Here is a 21041-nt window from a genome sequence, read left to right as displayed (position 1 = left end):
GAAACTCATGAAGAAGCTCCTGCTCAACCCTCTGGTGTCAATTTGAGGTTGCTGGTGGTTTAAAAACCATGCCTTGCTCCAGTCTCCTGATGATGGAGAACCACCACATCCCTGGTCAGGTATTGCTGTGGTTTGCTACACTCAGTGAGTCACTTCCACACAAATCCTCTTAAGCCTCACAGGCCTCCTATACAGATCCAAATCTGGAAACCAAGACATTTTGTAGATTCTGTTCCAGTACAATACAAATAAAAATCTCCTGTTGGGTCTATTAGTCAACCTAAAGCATCCATTAGAAATCACAATATATAGATCTTCTCTATAAAGTGCCACCTACTTTCTACCTCCATCACAAATTTATAAGTTGGTGTATTAGCCAACACAGACATTGTTGTTTAAGACACTTTGGTCTTAGAGAGAAGGTCTAACTTTGCCAAGAGGCTCCTAAGGACATGGAAACTGAATTTCTTTTCCTATTTGAAAACATCTCTCACTGAAACACTCTTTGAGGGAAATCACAAATGCAGGAAACAGCAGCTACAGTGCTGCATGTTTGTCTGTATAGAAGGAATGTGATGATATCATTTTGGAATGTGCTTTCTTTCTCAAGTTTTTGTTTTGGTGGTAGGAATGTCACTTTCTTAAAAAGTAAAGCACATTCTTGGCCGTTGTCTCCCTCCCCCTCCTTCCAAATTTTGCCTACAAATCAATATTCCCATCTCCTGCCATGTGTTTTTCCCAACCTGTCAGATACCGTTCTTATGTTACTAGTACAACCATCTGATGTCAGGCATCCCAACAGGCAATTATAAATAGTCATTTACTATTAGCTTAGAAGGTTTATTTCTATAGATATAAGCTTCAAGATGTTCTTTGCTATTTTAACATGAAAGCGTTGTTTATTTGCATTTGGCATAAAGGAATTGACCATTTAAAATTTTTCCTTTTCCACCATGCTGTAGTAAAACCACAAGACAAACCTTAGTCCTCTGAAATGAACTGCAAACACCTCATTCTATCAATTTTCAGAGGAACTCAAGGGCATATGATGTCCTGTTCTCCACAAGTCTGACTGGGTACCTCTTTTTTACAGCTCTGCCTGAGAGTGCTCATTTCCCTGTGGGCATACCCTTGGAGCCAGAGTCAGTGCCAATGAAGCTGGCCAAACATGGAGATCTCCTTTGCTACTCTTTTCTGTGGAACTGTCACTTTTTCCCCCATTTATACCTAATCCATGTGCTATGCACCACTACTACATCCCCTATTTACCTCATGCTTTTACACTTCTACTTCCAGTTGTTATTAAGAATTACTTAAGGATAAGTGAGATTCTAATGAGATCCAGTTCCTCAATGCCCCAAAGGGACTGAGATGCTGGAGAACACACCTGCACTTCCAAGAGGCCAACTCTGCCTCATCATGCCAGGTTGTTGTCTCTGGGAGCGCCTTCCATCCCATGGAAGAAAGAAAATTCAAAATTATCCAGGAAACAAACCTTCAGACAGAAGAATCTGAGAGCTTAACAGTATTTTTGTCTTCTGAATTTGTCTCTCCCTGGGGATCTCAGAGTGCTTTGCAGATGATCAGGAAAGGAATTCTCCTTCCTGCAAAGAACATGGGAGAAACTCTCCATGGTTGGAAGGTTCCCTTGTCCACATGGGCATGATGAGCATAGCTTTCCCAAAAGACTACTCTGGTGCCTCAGGAGTTTATCCTGCAGCAGTCTGGGACCTCTTCAAATGGCAAGTGGATCCTTGCTGGTTGGAAGGACAAAATGAGCTTCTTGTCCACTCCAGCAGGCAACACTCTGTTTAAACTTTGATATTGAGAAGGGCAATGCACATTGAAACAGTGAGTTTCAAGAATCTTACTGATCCTTAAAAACAACATGTTTTCAGCAATGAACATCTGGTAAAGAATACCATGGAAGAAGAGCAGGGCACGGCCACATGAGAGGCAATTCAAATGCTAAAATGCTAAAAACCCTGCGTAAATTAAGCTGACTCCTGAAAGATGTCTTGGAATCTCCTTGTCCTAGTATATCTCATGTCCCAGAGATGACACTGGTGTGTTTTCTGGGTCTTTATTCTCAGAGAACAGCAGCATTAACATCAGTCAAACTGCAATTTCTGACCAGGATCATAACGTTGATAGTAATGAAGCAGCGCTAGTGAAACCCAATTCACTGATCTAATGTTCTGTCTGATCTCCAGGGTCATTTGTAATGAATTCTACCGTGGTTTTTTATCATAGAAGTCCTCTTACTGAAGAATGTTTGACAAAATGCTAAGGGTCTGTAATTGGCCAGAGAATCAAAATTATCTATACAATCAAGGCCACTGCAAGATCAAATATTGACTTTGCATTAGCAAAGCCGTCACTACAAGAGAATTAAGAAGCCTGGCTGGGCAGATGTAATCATGCAAGCATCAGCCAATACATTTTTTTAAGTCTCTATACTGGCTACAAAATGCTTATGCAAAACCAGAGGCTTCCTACTGACTTAAATCAGGATTGTGTGTGGGTGTAAGGGTGTGCCTTCGCTGGAGCAATTTACATGTCAGGGGCCAGAAACCCAACTCAACAAGTCTCTGTATTCTTTAACAATTAGATAAAGCAGTAATAAGTTCATAATTGCAATTCCACAAGGTAATTTCATGTGCCTGGGAGATGACAATATGCATACAATTAAAAGAAGAAAGCTTTTCATCCCTGCAAACTGTATTACTGAATTCTACAGCCTTTTCTATTTGCAGCACTCGGGAGTCACCTTGCTCAGGGTGGAGGTAGCAGGAGGGGAAGAGGGAATCCTCAAGGCTGTAAATGCACTGAGTTCAATAGACAACATGGAAACACAGATCTCTCCTGTGCTACCTCTTCTTAGCAATTTTCAGCTTTTTGGTTGCACGCAAGAGGAAACGTCCCAGGATAAGGTTCTTAGATCTAATATAACAAATAGAGTATGAAATATCCCTTTTACTCCGGCCATATTTGAAATAACAAAGCAGCTCAATTTCTGAATTATTATATTTAAGCTGTCTTTCAAATTTCCTTTTTCCCCCGACAGCTTTAAATCTCTCTGTGGGTGGAGGTCTAATGTCAGCACATGCAATTCTATACTTTAATCATTTTTTAACTACAAGATCAAAGCAAGTAGGTTTTTATTACTCCAGCGTCCGATACTTCATAATTTAACTATTGAATGTCGAGCAACAGCTCTTTTCAATGAATGGCATTTAAATAAATCTTTCCAGCTACACTCCCCTGTGTATTACAGAATACGTATTAAAGGGGAAAAAAAAAAGAATATTTTATTAATCATATGAAAATCAGCAGTAGCACAGATGAAACATAACAAACTTGTTTCTACATTTACTCTGGGGCTGTGCAAGCAGCATGCTGCCTAAGAAGAAACCCTGCGGTGGACAACATTAACGTCTTCATCTTATTTTAATTTCTAACACTTTTCTTCACTTGCCCTGCTCCCGCACAGGAACCCAGAGAAATTAATACCTGGCCTGTGGCCAGACTGTCTGGGTGAGCAGTCCACTGGGACATTATTCCTCTGGCCATGGCAGTGCAGATCCATCGCACCAGAAGAATGTAGGAATCTTTTATCCCCCTGGTGTCATTCTCTCCCTGACTGTGCCTAAATCCTGTCTACAGTCTCTCTCCACTGCCCTGTTTATGGGAATTCTTCCCATCCATTTACTAGTGTCTTACTCTCAAGGTATCATGGGAATAAAGTTTTCCAAACTGGCTGCAACTCGCTCGTTCTTTTGCTGACATCATCAACTTCGTGCTTGGGACAATAATTTCAAAAAACATGATCACTCCTTTATACTTCTGGAGAAAAGGTGTCACTTACAGTTATGCATGGCTTATTAACGTTCTTCCTACTGTTCACAGGGAAGTGACATACTCTCGTTTAGTCCAGAGGAATCTTAACAGCGTCTTACTGTGATTACAGCATAAGCCCTGCACATGAATCTTTCTGCACATGAATCACTTTGGGCACCTGGGCAGTCCCACTGACCCTCACCATTCAGCTGCTCTGCGTGGACACGGATTTACCAGGCAGCATTTCCAACAGAGCCGAGCACACACAATGCTTGCACTTTGCTTTCCTCCCAAATACTTCTGTCACAAGCCATTCCAATTAAGAAGGCATGCAATAATACCCCTAATTACATTTTACTTTGATGAGAGATCTAGGCATTTTTTAAAAATGCCTGTTGTATAGGGTTAGGAGAATCTTCATTTCAATTCTTTGCATATTTTGGCACGAGCTGTGTCTCCGCCCTTCATCGGGCTCCAGGCCCTGCGGGGCACGTGCATCTCTTCTCCTACTGCTGCCCAGGCCCTGCATGCCAGACATTAGCAGAACAACATGGGGATAGTTTTTGCTGATTTACCCCAGTGCTGAATCTGTGAGCTCTGATAACTCCAACACAAGAAGACAAAAAGACTCTGAGCAGCCCAGGGGTCTGGATGGAGGGGGTCCCGCTGTAAAAATGCTCCCTCGGAGCCGTCAGGTACAAGCAAGCGCCTAGAATGAGATTTATATTTTGTTGATTACAACGGTAATAAGCCACAAACACAAATTCAAAGAGTAAGAGTGAACCAAACCCATGTTCTCTTTGAGTGAGATAGAATCTCTACCTTTTACACGCCTATCTATTGATGTGTTCCTGGATAAAATGTGTGATTTTAATTAACTGAAAGTACCTGCCTTTTATATTGGACTTGGTGCTAAAAACAAAGAAAAACAGACAGCAAAAATGCCATGTTGGCTGACTGCATATTTCTTTTGTGCTGAGAAATTGGGACGTGCACTGCTTCTCTCTCAATCAATACACATTAGTGTGTAATTGGGGACTATAAAAATATCTGCATCACTTTGCTAATTCTCTTGCCAATTAGGCATAAGCATTTATGTGTTAAGCTTCTCTGCTGCAGGTTCCACAGATAAATTTCTTTCTATTAGTGAAGCAGCTAAGGGGAATGTAATTATCCCTAAAACAGGGAAGAAAAGAAAAAATCTAAAAACAAATGTGTTAATACAGAACCAAAGCATAAGGAAATTAAATTCTTCACTGTAATTGTAAAATACTATACTAGTACGAAATATTTGTCTCTATTATTTAGACTATCATGTCAAAAGCATCTCCATTTAACACACATATTTGTAAGTATGGAGGTACATAGATTTGTCTTTTTATAACTCAAGAGTGCTGCGTTTTTGTTGGATCTCAGAATTACTTGGTCAGTTCAGATCCCTTGATCATACTAAAGATGAATTTTAGATCAAGAATTTATATTTACAGTGAACCAAATGTCTGAGCAAATGAGTATTTCATTAGAGCCAGCTTTTAATCTCCATCCAGGTCCAAATCTCAAACATTCCTTCCTGGATATCCTCTCTCTGCCCAAGGGTTTTGCCATCGCACTCTCTCTTTCAACACCACCCTGTTGTTTGGCTAGCAAGACACGTTGTTTCTCTATCTCAACCAAGGATTTTGCCAAGTCCTGTTGCTTCCACTTCTGTAGCATATTTAGAATTCCTCCAGCCCTCTCTATCTTGAAATTCTTGGCCCTGCACAACTGTTTTATTTTGGCTGCTAGAAGCCCACACTAACCTAACCAGATTTTAGCTGGCAACACAGATCTTTTTAACCATGTCTGTTTTTCCCTGGGCACATCCTTGTTTACTGAGTCTGGTGGTGGTGGAACCAATACAGCAATACTCAGCACATAAAGACACCAAGGAAAATCCATGCTGAGTCTTTAAAACAAATAGAAGTGCCACAAAACAGAGTTGAGGACATGGCTTAGCCTAAGACTCAGGTTTTCTTTGTAGATTTTTTTTTTCTGAAGATACCTGTGTCTGTCTACTTAATACAGCTTCTTTTTACTGTTTCCAAAATGCAAGCATATGATGCACAGTTTTAATTTTTCCTGCCCAGTTTGCACGCAGGTGAATGCCCACAAGCAACTCTCTCTGGGTAATGGCAAACATGATGTAGAGACTTTGTGATTCTCCCATTAAATCTGACTGAACTGGGCTATTACAGCTAATAACGTCTGTTAATATGTTAGTAGACTGCTGGTTAATGTACATGGGTAGATGAATGTAGATGTTGGTATTGGTGATAGCAGTGATAAAAATATAACAGTACAAACACAGTCTTCTACTGCAAATCACTTTTTCCTTTATTACCTTCCCCAAGTAAAATTCAGCTTTGATTCTAGTAGCAAGCCTTTAAGGAAGGCTCACAAAAATTTATCCCAAACCTTTTTTATCAGTATGATCTTCCTTCTCTGGTAGGTTAGATGGAGCACTAATTTCAGGAGTTCTTCTATATATAAGGTGCACAAGATTGTTTTTGTTGAAGAGTTGCTTCAGTGGTTTACTAAAAGACAGAGTTCATTTTTTTCTTTTTTTTTTTTTTTATTTTTTAGGGCTTTTTATAAAACCCATTTTTACTGCACTTGGAAAATGTGACTATACAATGGGAAAGGGCAGGCCCTCCTTTTTTTTTCCTTGTCTGAACACAATGGCAGGATAAGGGAGGCACCGCTCATTACAAGGAATACACTTTAATCAAGTTGCCCAGCACCAAGTGTTTGTCTTCCACCACTCTAGATGCCAATGTTTGTTTTCTCTCTGGGACAAGAAACAGAAAACATTTTTTCATTTTAATAAAAATCTTTCAGAATGAAGCAAACAGATGACCTAATTTGGAGGATCCACTTTACTTGGTAAAGATGATTGGAGGTCTCCCATACAGCGTTGCTGGAGGAGATTTAACACTTTCCTGCTCAGTTTGCTAGCTGGGAACTGTGAGATTGATTGCAATGGTGTTTGATTCGACTCTTCCTGCTTCAGCAACATTGCCATTACTATCACATAAAGCTCAGCTTGAGAGGGAACTACAAAATATGCTGCTGTGACTAAAGCTGCAGTTGGAAAGGTGGAAATCTGGCTTTATTAAACACATGTGGGCGCCTGTTAAAATTACTTCTGCAGCTAAACCCAGGATTCACAGCAGTCTCATTCTCTGGTACAACAGCATCCAGCTTTAAAAAAACCAGCTGTTTCCAGATTCAAGGATACCAAAGCAAGTCTTCTGATATGTTTCTTTATCCTACAGGAATGGGTGTCTAAGTATACAAAGACAAGAAATCATAATCATAAGAAAGACTCATCTTTCACCTAAATAATTCATTTCAAGCCTCCAAGTTTGCACAGAAAAGCTCAAAATCCTTAAAGACTCATAGTGCAGGGAAACTGAAATGCTTATTTATTGTGAAATCTCATTAAATCAACGCCGATTTCCAGGACTTGGAGCTCGAGTGCTACATTTTTTGTGCTGTTGGCTGACAGGAGACTAACAACACTCAAGGGCTTCAAACATCTTGTCCTGTCTGGATGTAGCATCCGGTGACGGCAGAGACTGACTGTATTCCCTGTGACCAGGCAGAAAGAACAGCCTGAAGGCTCCTGTTCTGTTCTAGGATTCATCTCTTTCAAAGCCAGATCTCTCATCCTTGTCTCCCAGCAGCATGGAACTCCCAAAATCAAGGGAGGTGAGGGTAAAAAGAAGGGTGAAGAGGCAGAAACATGAAACCTAAGTCCTCTTTCCCCTACACCACCTTGAATACCAAGGGAGCAGCCCTGTTGTCACCGAACTGCAGGTACAAAAGGTGCCTGAAGTTTGTCTTCCTGAGACTCCCTGCTGGGAACCAGGAGGGACACCAGGGAAGAGGAGACAGGAGATAGTGGAGGACTGGAACCAATGTGTTTTCTGCCATGCACTTCTCCCCAGATAACCCCCCACTTGCCTTGCATCACACAGTACATAACAGCTGAGACTTGGTAGAATCTATCAACTTGTCTATGAACTTCCAAAAAATACCAAGTTAACTATCAGCCACCATGAGACGGTTTACCTTGGAAGTTGTACTCCAATGGTGAATGAATTTCTCTTTTAAAGCTGCCTTTCTGTAGCTTCCTACTGCTAACTCTGCCTATTGCAATGCCATATGGCATCTCACTGCAAGGGTGAATCAAGCAAAAATGAGGGACAAAATGATTTTTTGTGAGCACATTCTGGGACCTGCTCTTCTGCCTGCCTGCACTAGAACATACAGCAGGTATAACTGACAGCCCAGGCTACCTGCAATGCAGCTAATGTGCAAAAATAAATGGTTTGTTGTAAGGATCTCATAACAATATCTGGCAAAACATACACTGGACACTGAACACCTTGAGGAGTGCATTGACTGATGACAAGCATGGCATTCAATCTTTGTCTCGGATCCATCTGTGAATGGATCAGTCCTCATTTTCATAAAATCACTGTTTATTGTACTGGCCCACTAATTGCTACTATTAAAGCAAATGGTACCATGTATGGTCTTGCAGAGTATCAACAACCTAGAGCTGTGAGGCACCTACCTAGGTGTGCTGGAAGGTGCTGCATGCAAATATCTACACTCATCAGATGGGCATTTCTTTGATTATTACTGTTTTACCTTTGCCATCTCTTAGGGCAGTTCCCCTCCATGCCATCCATGGATACCAGCTGCCTACCTGTTTTAGCCAGCAGTTGCTATCAGCTCTGTGCTATTCATTTGGCAGAGCTCTCACTCCTTAGCAGGTTGTTATGGTTATGGGCACTTTCCTGTGTTGGAAGGACCAGGAATGAATGTGCTTTCATGTGCTTTTGGCCCACATCGCCTCTGTGGCACATGGAATATCCAGCTCCCTGAAACCACATCCCCTGTTCATTGCTGACATTGGGGAATCATCTGGATTCAAGAGCACAAGATGTGATTTACTATGTATTTTTCCTCCGAAACACTGTAAACCACCTTGGGATTTATTTTACCATTAATTTTGCTATGACCAGGAGGATGTTGGATTAATATTTCCTCTACCAAAAGCAGTAACACTGTCAGCAGAGAGTTTGTCCCATAAACTGGATTGGAGTTGGACAAGCAGGAATCCTGGTGACATGAACAATGGATTGTTCTGGAGAATTATGTGCAGAAATCCTGCTATATCTCATCTACAGAGAAGTGTCAAAGATCCCAAACTGGGGCTAAGGAGTAACCAATGGCACCCAGGACAGACTCCTGAAGACTTCACTACACATAAAGCAGACACCAGGCTTATCCACTCCAACATAAGGGTTTCAGACATGTCAAAACAGTTCAAATCAAACATCTCGCCATTCATTAATCATGTTCTTTGCTCTCTCTTTTTTTTTTTTTCTTTTCGTAAAAAAATGTGCATAAAACAAGGGCAGAAGTATAAATTTATTGTCTATAGACTGGAAATCTTTTTTTTCCGGTCAGCTCTGTTCCTGAGTCAGCTATCATGTGCCAAAGGAAGTTGTCTATACAAAAGAAAGGGAGCACAAATCAACAGGAGAGAAAATTGGGTTTATCTTGAGCCACTGACAAAAACAAAGCTGTCAACGATATGAAATGAGACAGAGCTCACTGCAGACTTGCATATTCTGTATCGATGATATCTAAGTTGCATGACTGCTTTGCAGCTCTTTTTCCTTCAATCCAAATAATATCAGACTTCAGATTTCTTCTCAGCCTATCTGTCTGCTTGCAAGACACTACTGCATTGATTTCCATCTGGTGCATGTTTTAAAAGTTTTCCTCACAACCCTAAGGATTAACTGCCCTTTTTTTTTACAGAACTTCGGATTCTGAAGCATGCTGAAGAAAACAATCACAGCAAAGAAGCACCAAATCTCTTGCAAACTCTCCCCTCATCACTGGGCATTCAAAGACGCACCAGCAGCTGTTAATGTAACGTTATGGATGATTAGCAGGACTTCCTGTATCTAATGAACATAGCTCTTTCAGAGAGGAGACACAGTGCAATGCTGTCCCAGGAAAATAAAAACGATGTAACATTCAGCCAGGAATGCATTTACTACATGGCCCGGAATGGTGAATTGATCTCATGCTTCTGTAACAAAGATCTCATCTGTAGTCCCCATGCACTGCCGGCACTGGCACGGCTTCAGAACGAGCCCGACGATCCTGCTCCCAAAAGGAACTGATTAGGAGGGATGTTCCAGGAGCTATTTGATACAGGCAGCACAGTTCAGAATGCCATTTATAGAGTAAAAAAAAAAACCCAAAAACCAGCATACAGCAATCTTAAGTATTTTCATGTCTAGGAATGTCAACGGCATCCTCTGACAGTAAAATTGCAGGCTTTTTAAGCACTCCCATAACCACGGTGTTCCTGGACTTGAAGGAAGTAGAGCTGATGGACAGATGTTTTGGTGTGAACATGGCACAGAAGAGAAAAAGGTTCTGTTTGTTTTCCACTCCTTTCCTCTTGATTTTAAGTGGAATTATAAACCATTTAAAATCCCGCTGCTCATATCTCCACGTCTTGTTGCACACAACAAGGGTATCCAGGGATATGTGAAACAAAATTTAGAGTTGTCAGACGACCTAATGGTGATGGGAACAACGATAATGTAAGTAACACAGGCAACTTGTATGAAAGGTTTTCAGCATCTTTTGCCGAATACCCAACTTATGGCAACAGCGCAAAAGTAAGGGAGTGAAAATGTACTTGGGAGTTTAGCTTCGTCAATACTATAAAATAAACTCAAGTTAAAATGGGTGTTGCCCAACCCAGTTGTCAAACATCGCTGCTGCAATACAAAGACAAATGTTTATTGGCTTAACTTTGAAACTGCAGTAAATGCTCTTCTATTCAATTAGATAAACAAATACAGGACTGAGTATATAATAGGGTCCTTTCAAGTAAATTATGCTTCCTAACACGTGTAAAAGAAAAATTACTTTAATGTTTATATTTCTGTAAAATAAAAAGCCATCAAGGCTCTCCTTCTGTTATATTCCAAATATAAAAAATAAAGAATGTTTAAATGATGTCCATTTTATGACAGTGTCAGCAAAGAAAAGCAAAGAAGTACAGTCAGGCTGACAATCTAGCTTTTCTTCTCACTATTAGGAGAGAGAGGGAGAAAAATATTTACCATTCTGTTCTCATTTACAGTAGCACAAATCCCCAGGAACTGCACTGACTTCGGTTAGTTATTTTGGATTTATGGCACACTGAAAGAGATTAGAATTTAGACACACATGAATGAAGAACAGAACATCCACGTTCCCTCTAAACGCATTTCCCTTTCCTATGTACACAGAACAGCAATGCTGTCCTTAGCAGTGACAGATTATGTGCTGTTGGTTTACCTGCTTGCCTAGAGATATTTATACAGGTACCAAGCAGGAAGCCTCAGTGAAGGAAGTGCTTAGTTACCCTCTCCAGCAAATACATCCCAATCTATGTCCAGGGAAAATTGCCTTCTCTACAGCATCAGGGCGCTAGGCAAGGGCTAACATGCATACACACAGCATTATGCACCCAGTGATGAGAACCACCTGTTTGTGAGTCTGTTCTATTGTCTCTGCCAAAAATTGGCTCTAAGTCAGGACAATCTCTCATCCAGATATGTTAGCATGCATGGATTTCATATCTTTAAAACACCAAGTAGAAAACTGTAGTCGTTATTATAGAACACTATGGTTAAAACAGTATAATTCCTGACCCTGATGGAGGAGGGCATTTTGTTCATACAGTCTGCTTAGCTATGAGAATCTAGGATTTAGTCTAGGCAGAAAGGCAATGCACTAAGTAGCTCCCTATCAATTTGAAAGCAACGATATGCCCTGCACAGCACAAACCAACTTAACATACCTAACACCCCGTGCCTTGTCCGCCTTGCTCAGCTGGGGTACAACATCCTCACACAAGAGCAGGTGGCCAAACAAACAGTGTCTTTCCTTTGGTTTTGATTGCCATCAACATTAAACACATCCACCTCTTCCACTCTGCAGGCTTTCTAATGAAGTGGCTGCAGGCAAGGAAGAGGCATTAAGAGAGGGAGCATTGCAAAAATAAAGTGAGAATAGGCTGCTCCAGGAGATCGACAGAGATTAAGGTTGGATATCCCTGGGCTCGGTTTTACTGTGAGCATACTAATGCCCACATCTGCAATTGAAATGCTCTGGAAACCTTCACTGCAGCCTCCAAGAACACAGCACAAAATAATAAATCCAGAAAGATGGTTCACAAATAGGAAAGAGGAGGAAGGGTTGATTTTTGTGGTTTTATTTTTTTTCTGAACTAAACCAAAGAACTGAAAATGTCTAAATATGTAGAATGTTTATTAAAAAAAATTATCAAGGTTTCAAAGTCAAGCACTCACAAGTTAGGAAAATGTCAATGAGAACAGTTTTGAGAGTCCAGTATAAAATGCCTAGGATTTTGTTTTTCAGAACTTTGATTTTTATGGAGACCAAATCTCTTGGAGACCCAATCTTTTAAAGACCCAAACACTAACATTCCAGTGAGCTCTCAACAACACATCAGCTCAACTTCTTGCAGGTTACTTGCTCAATCGCCTCAACTCAATCAGTCCAACCCTTATATTGCTTCCTGACTTCAAGTCACTGATAATGAAATCCTGCTGCTCTGTATCTCCAGCCCATATCCCTCACTGCCATAGCCAAATCATTGTCCGTGCTGTCCTTCAATCACATGCTTTTTGATGAAAAGTTACAACCCCCTGAAGTAACTTGTGGAGCACTTACCCTGTCCTTCCTCTGAGCTCTCCTCCAACACACTTCTAATGAATCTCACTAAAGCATTTAGGCTGTTTTGTTCTGTGATTTGATACCAATGATGAGCACAATAAAGTTCTGGATTCCTAAGTATTGGTACAACAGAAATAAATACGAAAATAATATAGTATGCCTAATGAAGAGGAGGCAGGAAAATGGCCAGTTGTGTCTCTTTACCTTTCTATCACATAAATCACACATACATGTATTTATATTTAAATATATCAAAATAGAAGCCAGATACCTGCTCCCTACATCTGGTGGAATAAAACCCCTCTGACTACACTTTTCCTTTGGAATGTCTCAATTTACCAAACAGAAAGATTTCATCCAGACAAGTATTCAATTAAATTCCTTTGGAAAACAGGCAAGCTTCCACTGGAGTTATGCCAGCCCCAGCTTCTGAGCAGCCCAGCTGGTACTCTCCTGAGGACCAGGGTTTCCAGTTCCCACAGCTCCAACAAAACTGCCTGAAGATTAAGGACACTTGGACTTATAATGCCTACAGTCCAGGGCAGGCTACCAGGCACAGCACAGTGTCGTGGTCACTGGGGAGCTCAGAGATACCAGGGTCATGGCTAGAGCCATGGCCAACATTCAAGTATCCCACAGCTCGGGCTCCAGTCCCTTTTACAGGCAATTTCAAACTATTGGAACATCAAGGTTCCCTGAGAAATCAAAATACTTTTCTCCTTCCAGCTCTATTGCATACATATGTGGCAAACAAAAGAAGATTCTTCTTGATCTTTTCCTCTCCTTCAGCTGTTCCTTGTTACTGTATGTTCATCTTGTTTGTTCTTTTGTATGAATTAGTTTGCTGCTTTTTTTTTTTTTGTGAAAGACACCATTTTTCTACCTGTATTTGAACAGTTTCCAGCATAATGAGATCCAGATATTAGTTGTACGTGGTTTTGTAATGCAAGCAACACAGTGTTATCATTTTCTTTTTTCCCTCATTAGAGAGAAGTTAATTGAAAAATCAAAGCCTTCCCTCTAATCATTTTCACTCTGCTAGCTGTAGGCAACATTTGTTGGATAGTAATTAAAATAATATAAAAGTATCTAAATTTTGCATGCATATTGTTTCTTATTTTTTTCACAGGCTGTGTGTTTGTTCTTCCCCCAGCTGAAAAGCTAGAAATGAGAATTGACTTCCCAAGTTCTCACCCACCTCCCTCTATTTTATACCATATTGCAACTTGTCATATTACATTGTGAATATCTTAAGGACTATTTGACATATTAGTTGCATATTTATGTTGAAGAGCTTTTTCCCTCCAGTATTTTTAGATAGATCAATTTTACATGTCATGATATACATATCTATATTTATACTGAATATGTTTAATTTTTTTTTCTTACCATATTTAGTTCAAGGCTTTTAATGATGATATGCACTAAAAAAAGAGCTTTTTATCAGACCTTTATTTCACAAGGCAGATGGATACATGTCAGTTCTTCTGAGAAATCACACTACTCTACTAGACACAGGTGAGTTTCCTACTACAGTCAGGAGACAGTACTTAACTTCACAAAGACCAAGATGGTTGCTCTCATTAAGAGAGACACACTTTGTGTTTCTCAAAACAAGGAGGAGCTAATGAAAACATCTAAGGCAAACAAACTGAAATATTTCTTTAACTCACTGTGCTGCACATCAGTGATAGATACCACGCCTGTCTTGCTCCTGCTGTCAGTCCTTACAAACCCAGTTCTGCAAATCCATACATGAATAATTGCTCCAGCTTCTTCAGATTGAGGCTATTCATGGGATTAAAGCAGCTCTGGACCAACTGATGGTGAACAAAATTGCTGCAACATAATGTTATGTACTGCAGTGCAGACCTCTAACTTTATATTTGTTAATTGAAATGTAAATAATTTATTAAAAAAAAAAAAGGCGTCGCTCAGAAAAGTTACTACTAAAATCAAAACAAATTTCTCTAGGGCTCTATTTACAATGCCAAAAGAATTGCATAAGCATGATTCCTGACTTTCATGAATGTAACCAGGGTGGTTATGCCCCAGAACTGAATAATAATTAAAAGTTAGATATTGGCAGCTTCAGGCTTGCTTTTCCACAGGAGCCTAAGGGGTAAACCTTAGAAGGCAAACTTCACAACAGCCACTTCATTATGGAAAGAACAAGCATCTGATACCAAGAAAGGCACTCAAAACTAACATCTCTGTGGCAATGCAAGGATGACCCACATGAAGAGGATAAGATTTCATGCTGTCAACTGTAAGGATTTCCAACATGAGTTTACAAAATATGCTGAATTTTGGACACTTCCACCCACCTTTCTCTCTAAGCATGTGCAGCAAAGGTGTCCAGCCTTCCTGATACTTTATGTGATCTTAACAAAAACTGCACATGGGAGCTGAGGAGGAAGTTCTGGAAGCAGCTTCCAGGCAGAGGAAAATGGCTTTACTGGTATCCCAAGTCATTTGCAGCTGGACAGGCTGAACTGGGCACACAGCCGGATCCTGGGTCAGCCAGTGCCCCTTGGCTTCAGCAGCCTCTGCTGCCCAGAGCTGGGCATTCATGTTATCTGTCATCCCAACAGCAAAGCCTTTCTACCAAATATGTGGCATCACCTTGGCACAGGACCTGTGCTTAACAGTTCACAAACGACAGGTTTGTCATTGTTTCATTTTCTGCCCTTCTTTTTTTCTGTAGCCACGAGGGTTAGAAATTGTCTTTTAAAAATGAAAGCTGAGAATTGCAAGTCAGTGTGCCTCTAGTTCCTGAGGCTTCCATATTTGTAGTATCTTAGTAACTACTGTTACTACTACCGTAACAACTCACAACTGTCAAAAGACATAAGAAAGTAATGATACTCTGCAATATCTCGAGGAGTCCTCTGGAGATAAGAAACGCTCAGGACCTGATGATTTTTTGTTCATGAGCCATGGCATGTCAAAGAGCAAAGTGATCCTGGCAGGGATTGATGGAGATTAAAAGCACATGCAGATGCTCACACACACAGAAATCGCTAAGGAAAACGTGCTGCCTAACTGTGCATGAATGAACCCAACAGCTCAGGCACCTCACTACGCTCCAGCAGGAAGAGGGAAGTACTGCAAGGGACATTCCTGGTTTTCCACTCACGGTAAACCTGCATGCAGGTGGAGGTAGGAGAGTGTGCTTGGCTCCCGGAGCCTCCGCGAGCAGAAGGGCAGTAGCACCAGGCTCTGGACGGGAACGTTCCCGGTTGTGTCCCAAAGCAAACAGCAATAAAACAAACTGCTAATGAGGATGCAACCTGACCCTCTGCAGAGTGTATGCCCAAGGACTGTGTGACTGGAAGGGGAAGGGAAGGACTGTGTCGGCAGAAACTTCAAGCTCAAGGGGATTTTTTTAAAAGTGCAATGCCAAAAAAAAAAAAATATTTGGGTACTTTGCTGGTAATATAAGTTACTCACGAAGTAACACAGGGCAAACACTGCTTTGGAGAGAAGTCTGTTAAACAAAGAACCTTACCTTGCAGAAAGAACTCCTTTTTAACGCTAATGTTAACATTTCATTTCTTGTAAGAAATCTCTGTGAATCTTCCCTTGAGCCTCTTCAGCTCCAGACAGGACACTTCTCCTTTTTCTCTCTCTGCCTGCTGACGTACTCTGCTGATCTTCCTTTCCAGGAAAGGAACAAAGTTCTACTCAGCTTTTTGCTTTCTTTATTAGGTTGTTTATTAGACTGTTACACAAACCATTCTCAGAGCCTTCAGAGCCTGTGTGGGTGAAACATCTAGATTTTAGTATTTTACAACAGGAGACCAGCAGCTCCAGGAAATAAAGAACTCATGAGGAAATCACTCACGGTAGCATTCACATCCTTACATCTGTTATTTTAAAATGCAAGAAAACAACATACAGCACAGAAGCCACTGTTAAGGGGGGAAAAGGAATGCATTTAATGTAATGAAATGCAACCTGTCATTCTGACACATTCCTGGTTTCTGGGAGTCAAATTAACAGTGTCACTTAGCAAGGAAGATGGGATGGCATGAGGCAGTTGGTTTGTGGAAGGATATCAGCGGTAGCTATTTCAGTTAGGAGTGCAATGGTAAACCTGAATAGCGCTCTGCAAAGAAGCTGTGACAGCCAAGAGTAACCCAGGATATAAGAAGTTTGGGAACTGATGATTTAGGGACAGTATCATAGAAATGTAAATGATACTTAATGGAGTGGTGCTAATCAAATCCAAGAGATTTGGCAGGCAGTTAAACGTGAGCTTAAACTTAAGTATCATAATCTTCTCATTGAAGGTAATAGACATGAACAGAGTCATTGGACACTCTGGAATTATGGATGCCTGTTTTCCCAAGTTTCTGGAGGAACACCACTAGTACTGCTACTTTAAAAAGGAGCAGACACACAGGGATGTGAAGTAACACCCAACAGAGAAGCTGGGGCAGCGCTCGGACTGAGCAAACATGCCTGGTCTCTCCATTTCCTTTGGAATCAAGTTACTCCAGAAAAAGTGGCGTGTGCATGGTGGGCACATCCCCTGGTGGGACTTTATGTGGAAACAGAGCTCTCCCAACCCCTGAGCTGAGCTGCTGAGCAGCATCTCTGCATTGTATCATCTCATAATTATTGCTGTGAAGCCAGTGCACTTAGAGCTAGGCTGGAATCACTATTCCAGTCAGCAGAGGCAAGCCACGAAAGCAGTGAAAGGGAACAGGAAAGCAGGAGTGCATTTCACCCATCCAGAAGTTTTTCCTCCTTCGCTACTATCCATCTGAATAAGTGGGAACTTAGGGGAATTTCCTTCTTGGGATTGTTCTTGGACTAGCAAATGTAAAGGCACTTGCTGCACAGGTTAGCTAGGCCTTAATGAAGAACAGTAATGAAATTCAGGTCCAGGTGGTGAATGGTAGTCCCACTATGCAGGACATATTTTTCCTATTTATTTTCTCACTCAGATTTCACCTGCAAAATGGGAACACTAAGGCAGCTCCTCAGTCTCAGCCTGTTAAACCCTCAGTTCAGCTGGCATACTCACAAAGAAGATTTTCCAACAAAAAAATCAACAAGTCTAAGTTGCAACATCAGAGCACCCCAAAATGTGTTTTCCCGTGACAATGCACTCGACTGTTCCAGGTACATTAACAAGATCAGGTCTGTGACACATCACAACCCCAAAAGCTTCCCACCTAAGGCTAGGAATGGAATAAGCAATCCATCACACAGTATGACATGTTCCTCAAAACACACACACACTCAAAACCTGAAAGTGGTGTCAGAATGTTTATTGAAGAGGGCAATCTGAGTGGCTGAACCGACCTGGGTAGCCGGTAACTTTTAACATAAGCAAACAGAGATACTGTAAACCTGCTGTGCATGGAAACTGTGTTTATACTTAAATTGGACTTAGAAGACTGAAATAACTTACTAGAAAAATATAGCTTAAGTTCCCAGGAGCTCTGAATGACCTCAAGATCGTTCTGAAAAAAGCAGAAATATATGGACATATACAGTGATGCAAACAGAGTTACACAAATATTTTCAAAGTCAGCTAATAAAATACATTTCCTTGCCTACTTTTTATGATAGCTTTGCAAACATACTTTTAAAACCACAATTTTCAGCCCCACCAAACATTTTTTGCCACTTGTGTTATCAGAACTGATGGTAAGCATTCTGCAATGTAAGTGCTGCCTCATTTACTTCTTAGTGAGTTTTGTAATTGCTCGGTCTGTTCCTTTTAGCCAGACTGCTGGGATTCTTACTACCACAGGACAAGACAATAAACCTTCTTAGTGATGACATGGAAGTACATTAGAAGACAAAAAAAGAAACATATGCAAGAAATTTCAGATTAGTCTCAGTGCAGTCGATACATTGACAAAATAATTTGATTTATACAGCAACCAAAATAGCTGTACACAGGAACATCTGCACGGAAAGTGACCACAAATCAGAGAGATAATGACCACTACAAATAGTGAGCTCTGTTGTTCATGAACCTAGAAAATCATTATTAGAAGCATTAAAACAACAAGGATAATCTAACCTGATGTTGCATAACAATGATCAAACTCCTATGAAAATCAGAAAACTGCTATTTAAGACAAAAATGAAGTAAAGGGAGAGAGAGTAATTATTTTGTAACTTGGTTGAAAAAAGACAAAAGAATTTAACTGAGCTGCATTTATTCTTCTGTCACGTGTTGGGTGTGTGGCCACGACTGGAAGCTGACCCTGAAAGGGAAAGTTGGGAGAAGCACCGAGTGATGCACTGCAGGCTACCAATGAATCTGTATTCACCCCTGCATTTTCCACACCACTCATACAACCCCCATTCTGACATGAAAGCACCACGCAGGCCGGCATAAGTGACTGTGCTTTTAACAGCAAGGTGCTCATCCTGCAAAGCCTCATGTATAATCAGGATCGGGATAACTTGTGGCAAAAAAGGTAGCACACAGGTGGCATCCAGCCTTTGGAGGTTGGTTTCAGTTCAGTTCAGTGCAGGAACACCCCATCAATTTTGGTGTAATATGTGGAAATAACTGACCCCTAGAGCATGTGCCAACCTTCTGAGCAAACATCATCACCAATCGGTGTTTCTGGAGAACAATGCAACTACCTGAAGGCAGGTTGCAGCGCGGTGGTGGCCGGTCCCTTCTGCCGTGCCTGCAGTGAAAGGACGAGAGGAGATGGGCTTAGGCTGACACAGGGGACATTCAGATCAGATATCAGAAAAAAAATTTCCATTGTTCGGGTGGTCAGGCACTGGGATAGGTTGCCCAGGGAGGTGATGGGCTCACCATCCCTGGAGGTGTTTAAGAGGCGTCTGGACCTGGCGCTGGGCGATGCGGTTTGGTGCTTTAGGGGTTACAGTGGCAGGGCTCGGTTGACGCTTGGACTTGATCTTAAAGGTGTCTTCCAACCTTGACGATTCTACGGCTCTGTGAATAAAGGCGACGGGGCCCCTGTGTCCCCGTTTTGGGGGCGAAACGCAGCACTCACTGATCCCGGCTCTGCCAGAGGGCAGGACAGCGCCGCACCCGCGCCCCGTCAGCGCCCCGGGGCCGCTCCCGGCCCTGCCCGGCCCGGCCCGGCCGCCGGCGGCTGCGCGCGCCTCCCCCCTTCCTCCCCTTCCTCCTCTTCCTCCTCCCCTTCTCCCCCTCCTCCCCCGGCAGGGATGGAGGCCATCGAGGAGCTGGCGCTCCAGCCCTGCACCTCCTCCCTGTACCTGCGGCCTTTCCGCCTCTCTTACCGGCAGGTGAGTGGCGCCGCCGGCTCCCGCCGCCCCCTCCCGCCGGTGCCCTTCACCCCCCGCCTGCGCCATTTTGGGGCGGTGGCGGTGTCGCCTCATGGCGCCGCCCGCCCCGCTCCGCCCGCGGCGCCCCTGGGGCGGCTGCGCTGCCCCCGGCACCCCCTCGGCCCGCCCTGAGGTGGGGCTGGAGGTGGGCAGCCCGGTAGAGCGTGGGGTCACTGCTGTGCGGTGTCCCCTGTGCCCACTGCTCACCTGGGGCTGGCACTGCCGTCTTCACCCCGTGCTGGTTTTGTGGTTCACCTCACTCTTTGGGCCTTGCCTTGGTGCGGATAGTTCACATCCTGAGCCCGTTGCTGGCCAGCTCGTTGCTGACATCCACAAATCTTTAAGGGTCTGGAGCATCTCTCATAAGGAGAGACTGGGGGAGCTGGGACTGTTCGGCCTAGAGAAGACCGAGAGGGGATCTCATTCATTCATATAAATATCTCAAAGACAGGTGCTGAAATGATGCTGCCAGACTCTTGTTGGTGGTGCCTAGCAACAGGACAAGGAGCAATGGCCATAAACTAAAAACCAAAAAGTTCCATCTCAACATGAGGAAGAACTTTAACGTTTAGGGTGACAGAGCAGTGGAACAGCCTGCCCAGGGAGGTCATGGAGTCTCCCTCTCTGGAGACATTCCAAACCCACCTGGATGTGTTCCTGTGTTTCTGCCTTGGACTGGATGGTCTCCAGAGGTCCTTTCCAGTGTTAACAATTCTGTGATTCTGTAAATTACTCCACTGCTCTACCAGCCCAGCCGCAGCAACTGCAGTTGGGAAGCAGGAGAGGAACTCCTGTCCTTTATCGTGTTTATATCAGCGTGAGTCACACAGGATCACAGAGAACTGGTACCTCCAACAGCGCCGGAAATGCAAGGTGTGAAAGGAAGGTTGCTTCTTGGAGTGCAAAGTGCTACATGTTCCTTGGACGCTTTCCTTGGACCTGCACAAAACCAGTTGTTTCTCTGGCTGACTGGCCCAGGATGAGCTTTTACCCAGGCAGAGGGGTGGAAGGGGAAATGCATAAAAATTTGGACAGCCCTAGAAATACATGCTGCAAAACACATCTCTTATTCT

The 21041-nt window shown here is 42.4% G+C and overlaps 1 protein-coding gene and 1 long non-coding RNA gene across 5 annotated transcripts in view; one reads left to right on the top strand and one right to left on the bottom strand.

Moving 5' to 3' along the window:
• Positions 1-6189: 6189 nt before the first annotated feature.
• LOC135416322 (uncharacterized) lies at positions 6190-20165 on the bottom strand. Of its 4 annotated transcripts, XR_010431540.1 has the most exons (7): positions 19924-20164; positions 19472-19612; positions 19291-19337; positions 18095-18902; positions 16181-16427; positions 11049-11127; positions 6190-10494 (listed from the first exon to the last, which is right to left on the bottom strand). It is a non-coding gene; the product is annotated as an uncharacterized LOC135416322 (long non-coding RNA). The 4 variants fall into 4 exon arrangements; XR_010431538.1 differs by having other exon boundaries at positions 18095-19337; positions 19472-19636; positions 19924-20165; XR_010431537.1 differs by having other exon boundaries at positions 18095-19337.
• Positions 19778-21041, top strand: part of NUDT14 (nudix hydrolase 14) — a 61094-nt gene continuing 59830 nt past the window's right edge. The window contains exon 1 of the mRNA XM_064659372.1: positions 19778-19929. Coding sequence (XP_064515442.1) covers positions 19849-19929 — 81 coding nt within the window. The 5' untranslated portion in view covers positions 19778-19848. The remainder of the gene's footprint in view (positions 19930-21041) is intronic.

This window comes from Pseudopipra pipra, chromosome 6, assembly GCF_036250125.1.
Source record: "Pseudopipra pipra isolate bDixPip1 chromosome 6, bDixPip1.hap1, whole genome shotgun sequence".
Lineage (NCBI taxonomy): Eukaryota > Metazoa > Chordata > Aves > Passeriformes > Pipridae > Pseudopipra > Pseudopipra pipra.
The sequence above is the reverse complement of the archived record's forward strand: the minus strand, read 5'-3'. Positions and strand labels throughout refer to the sequence as shown.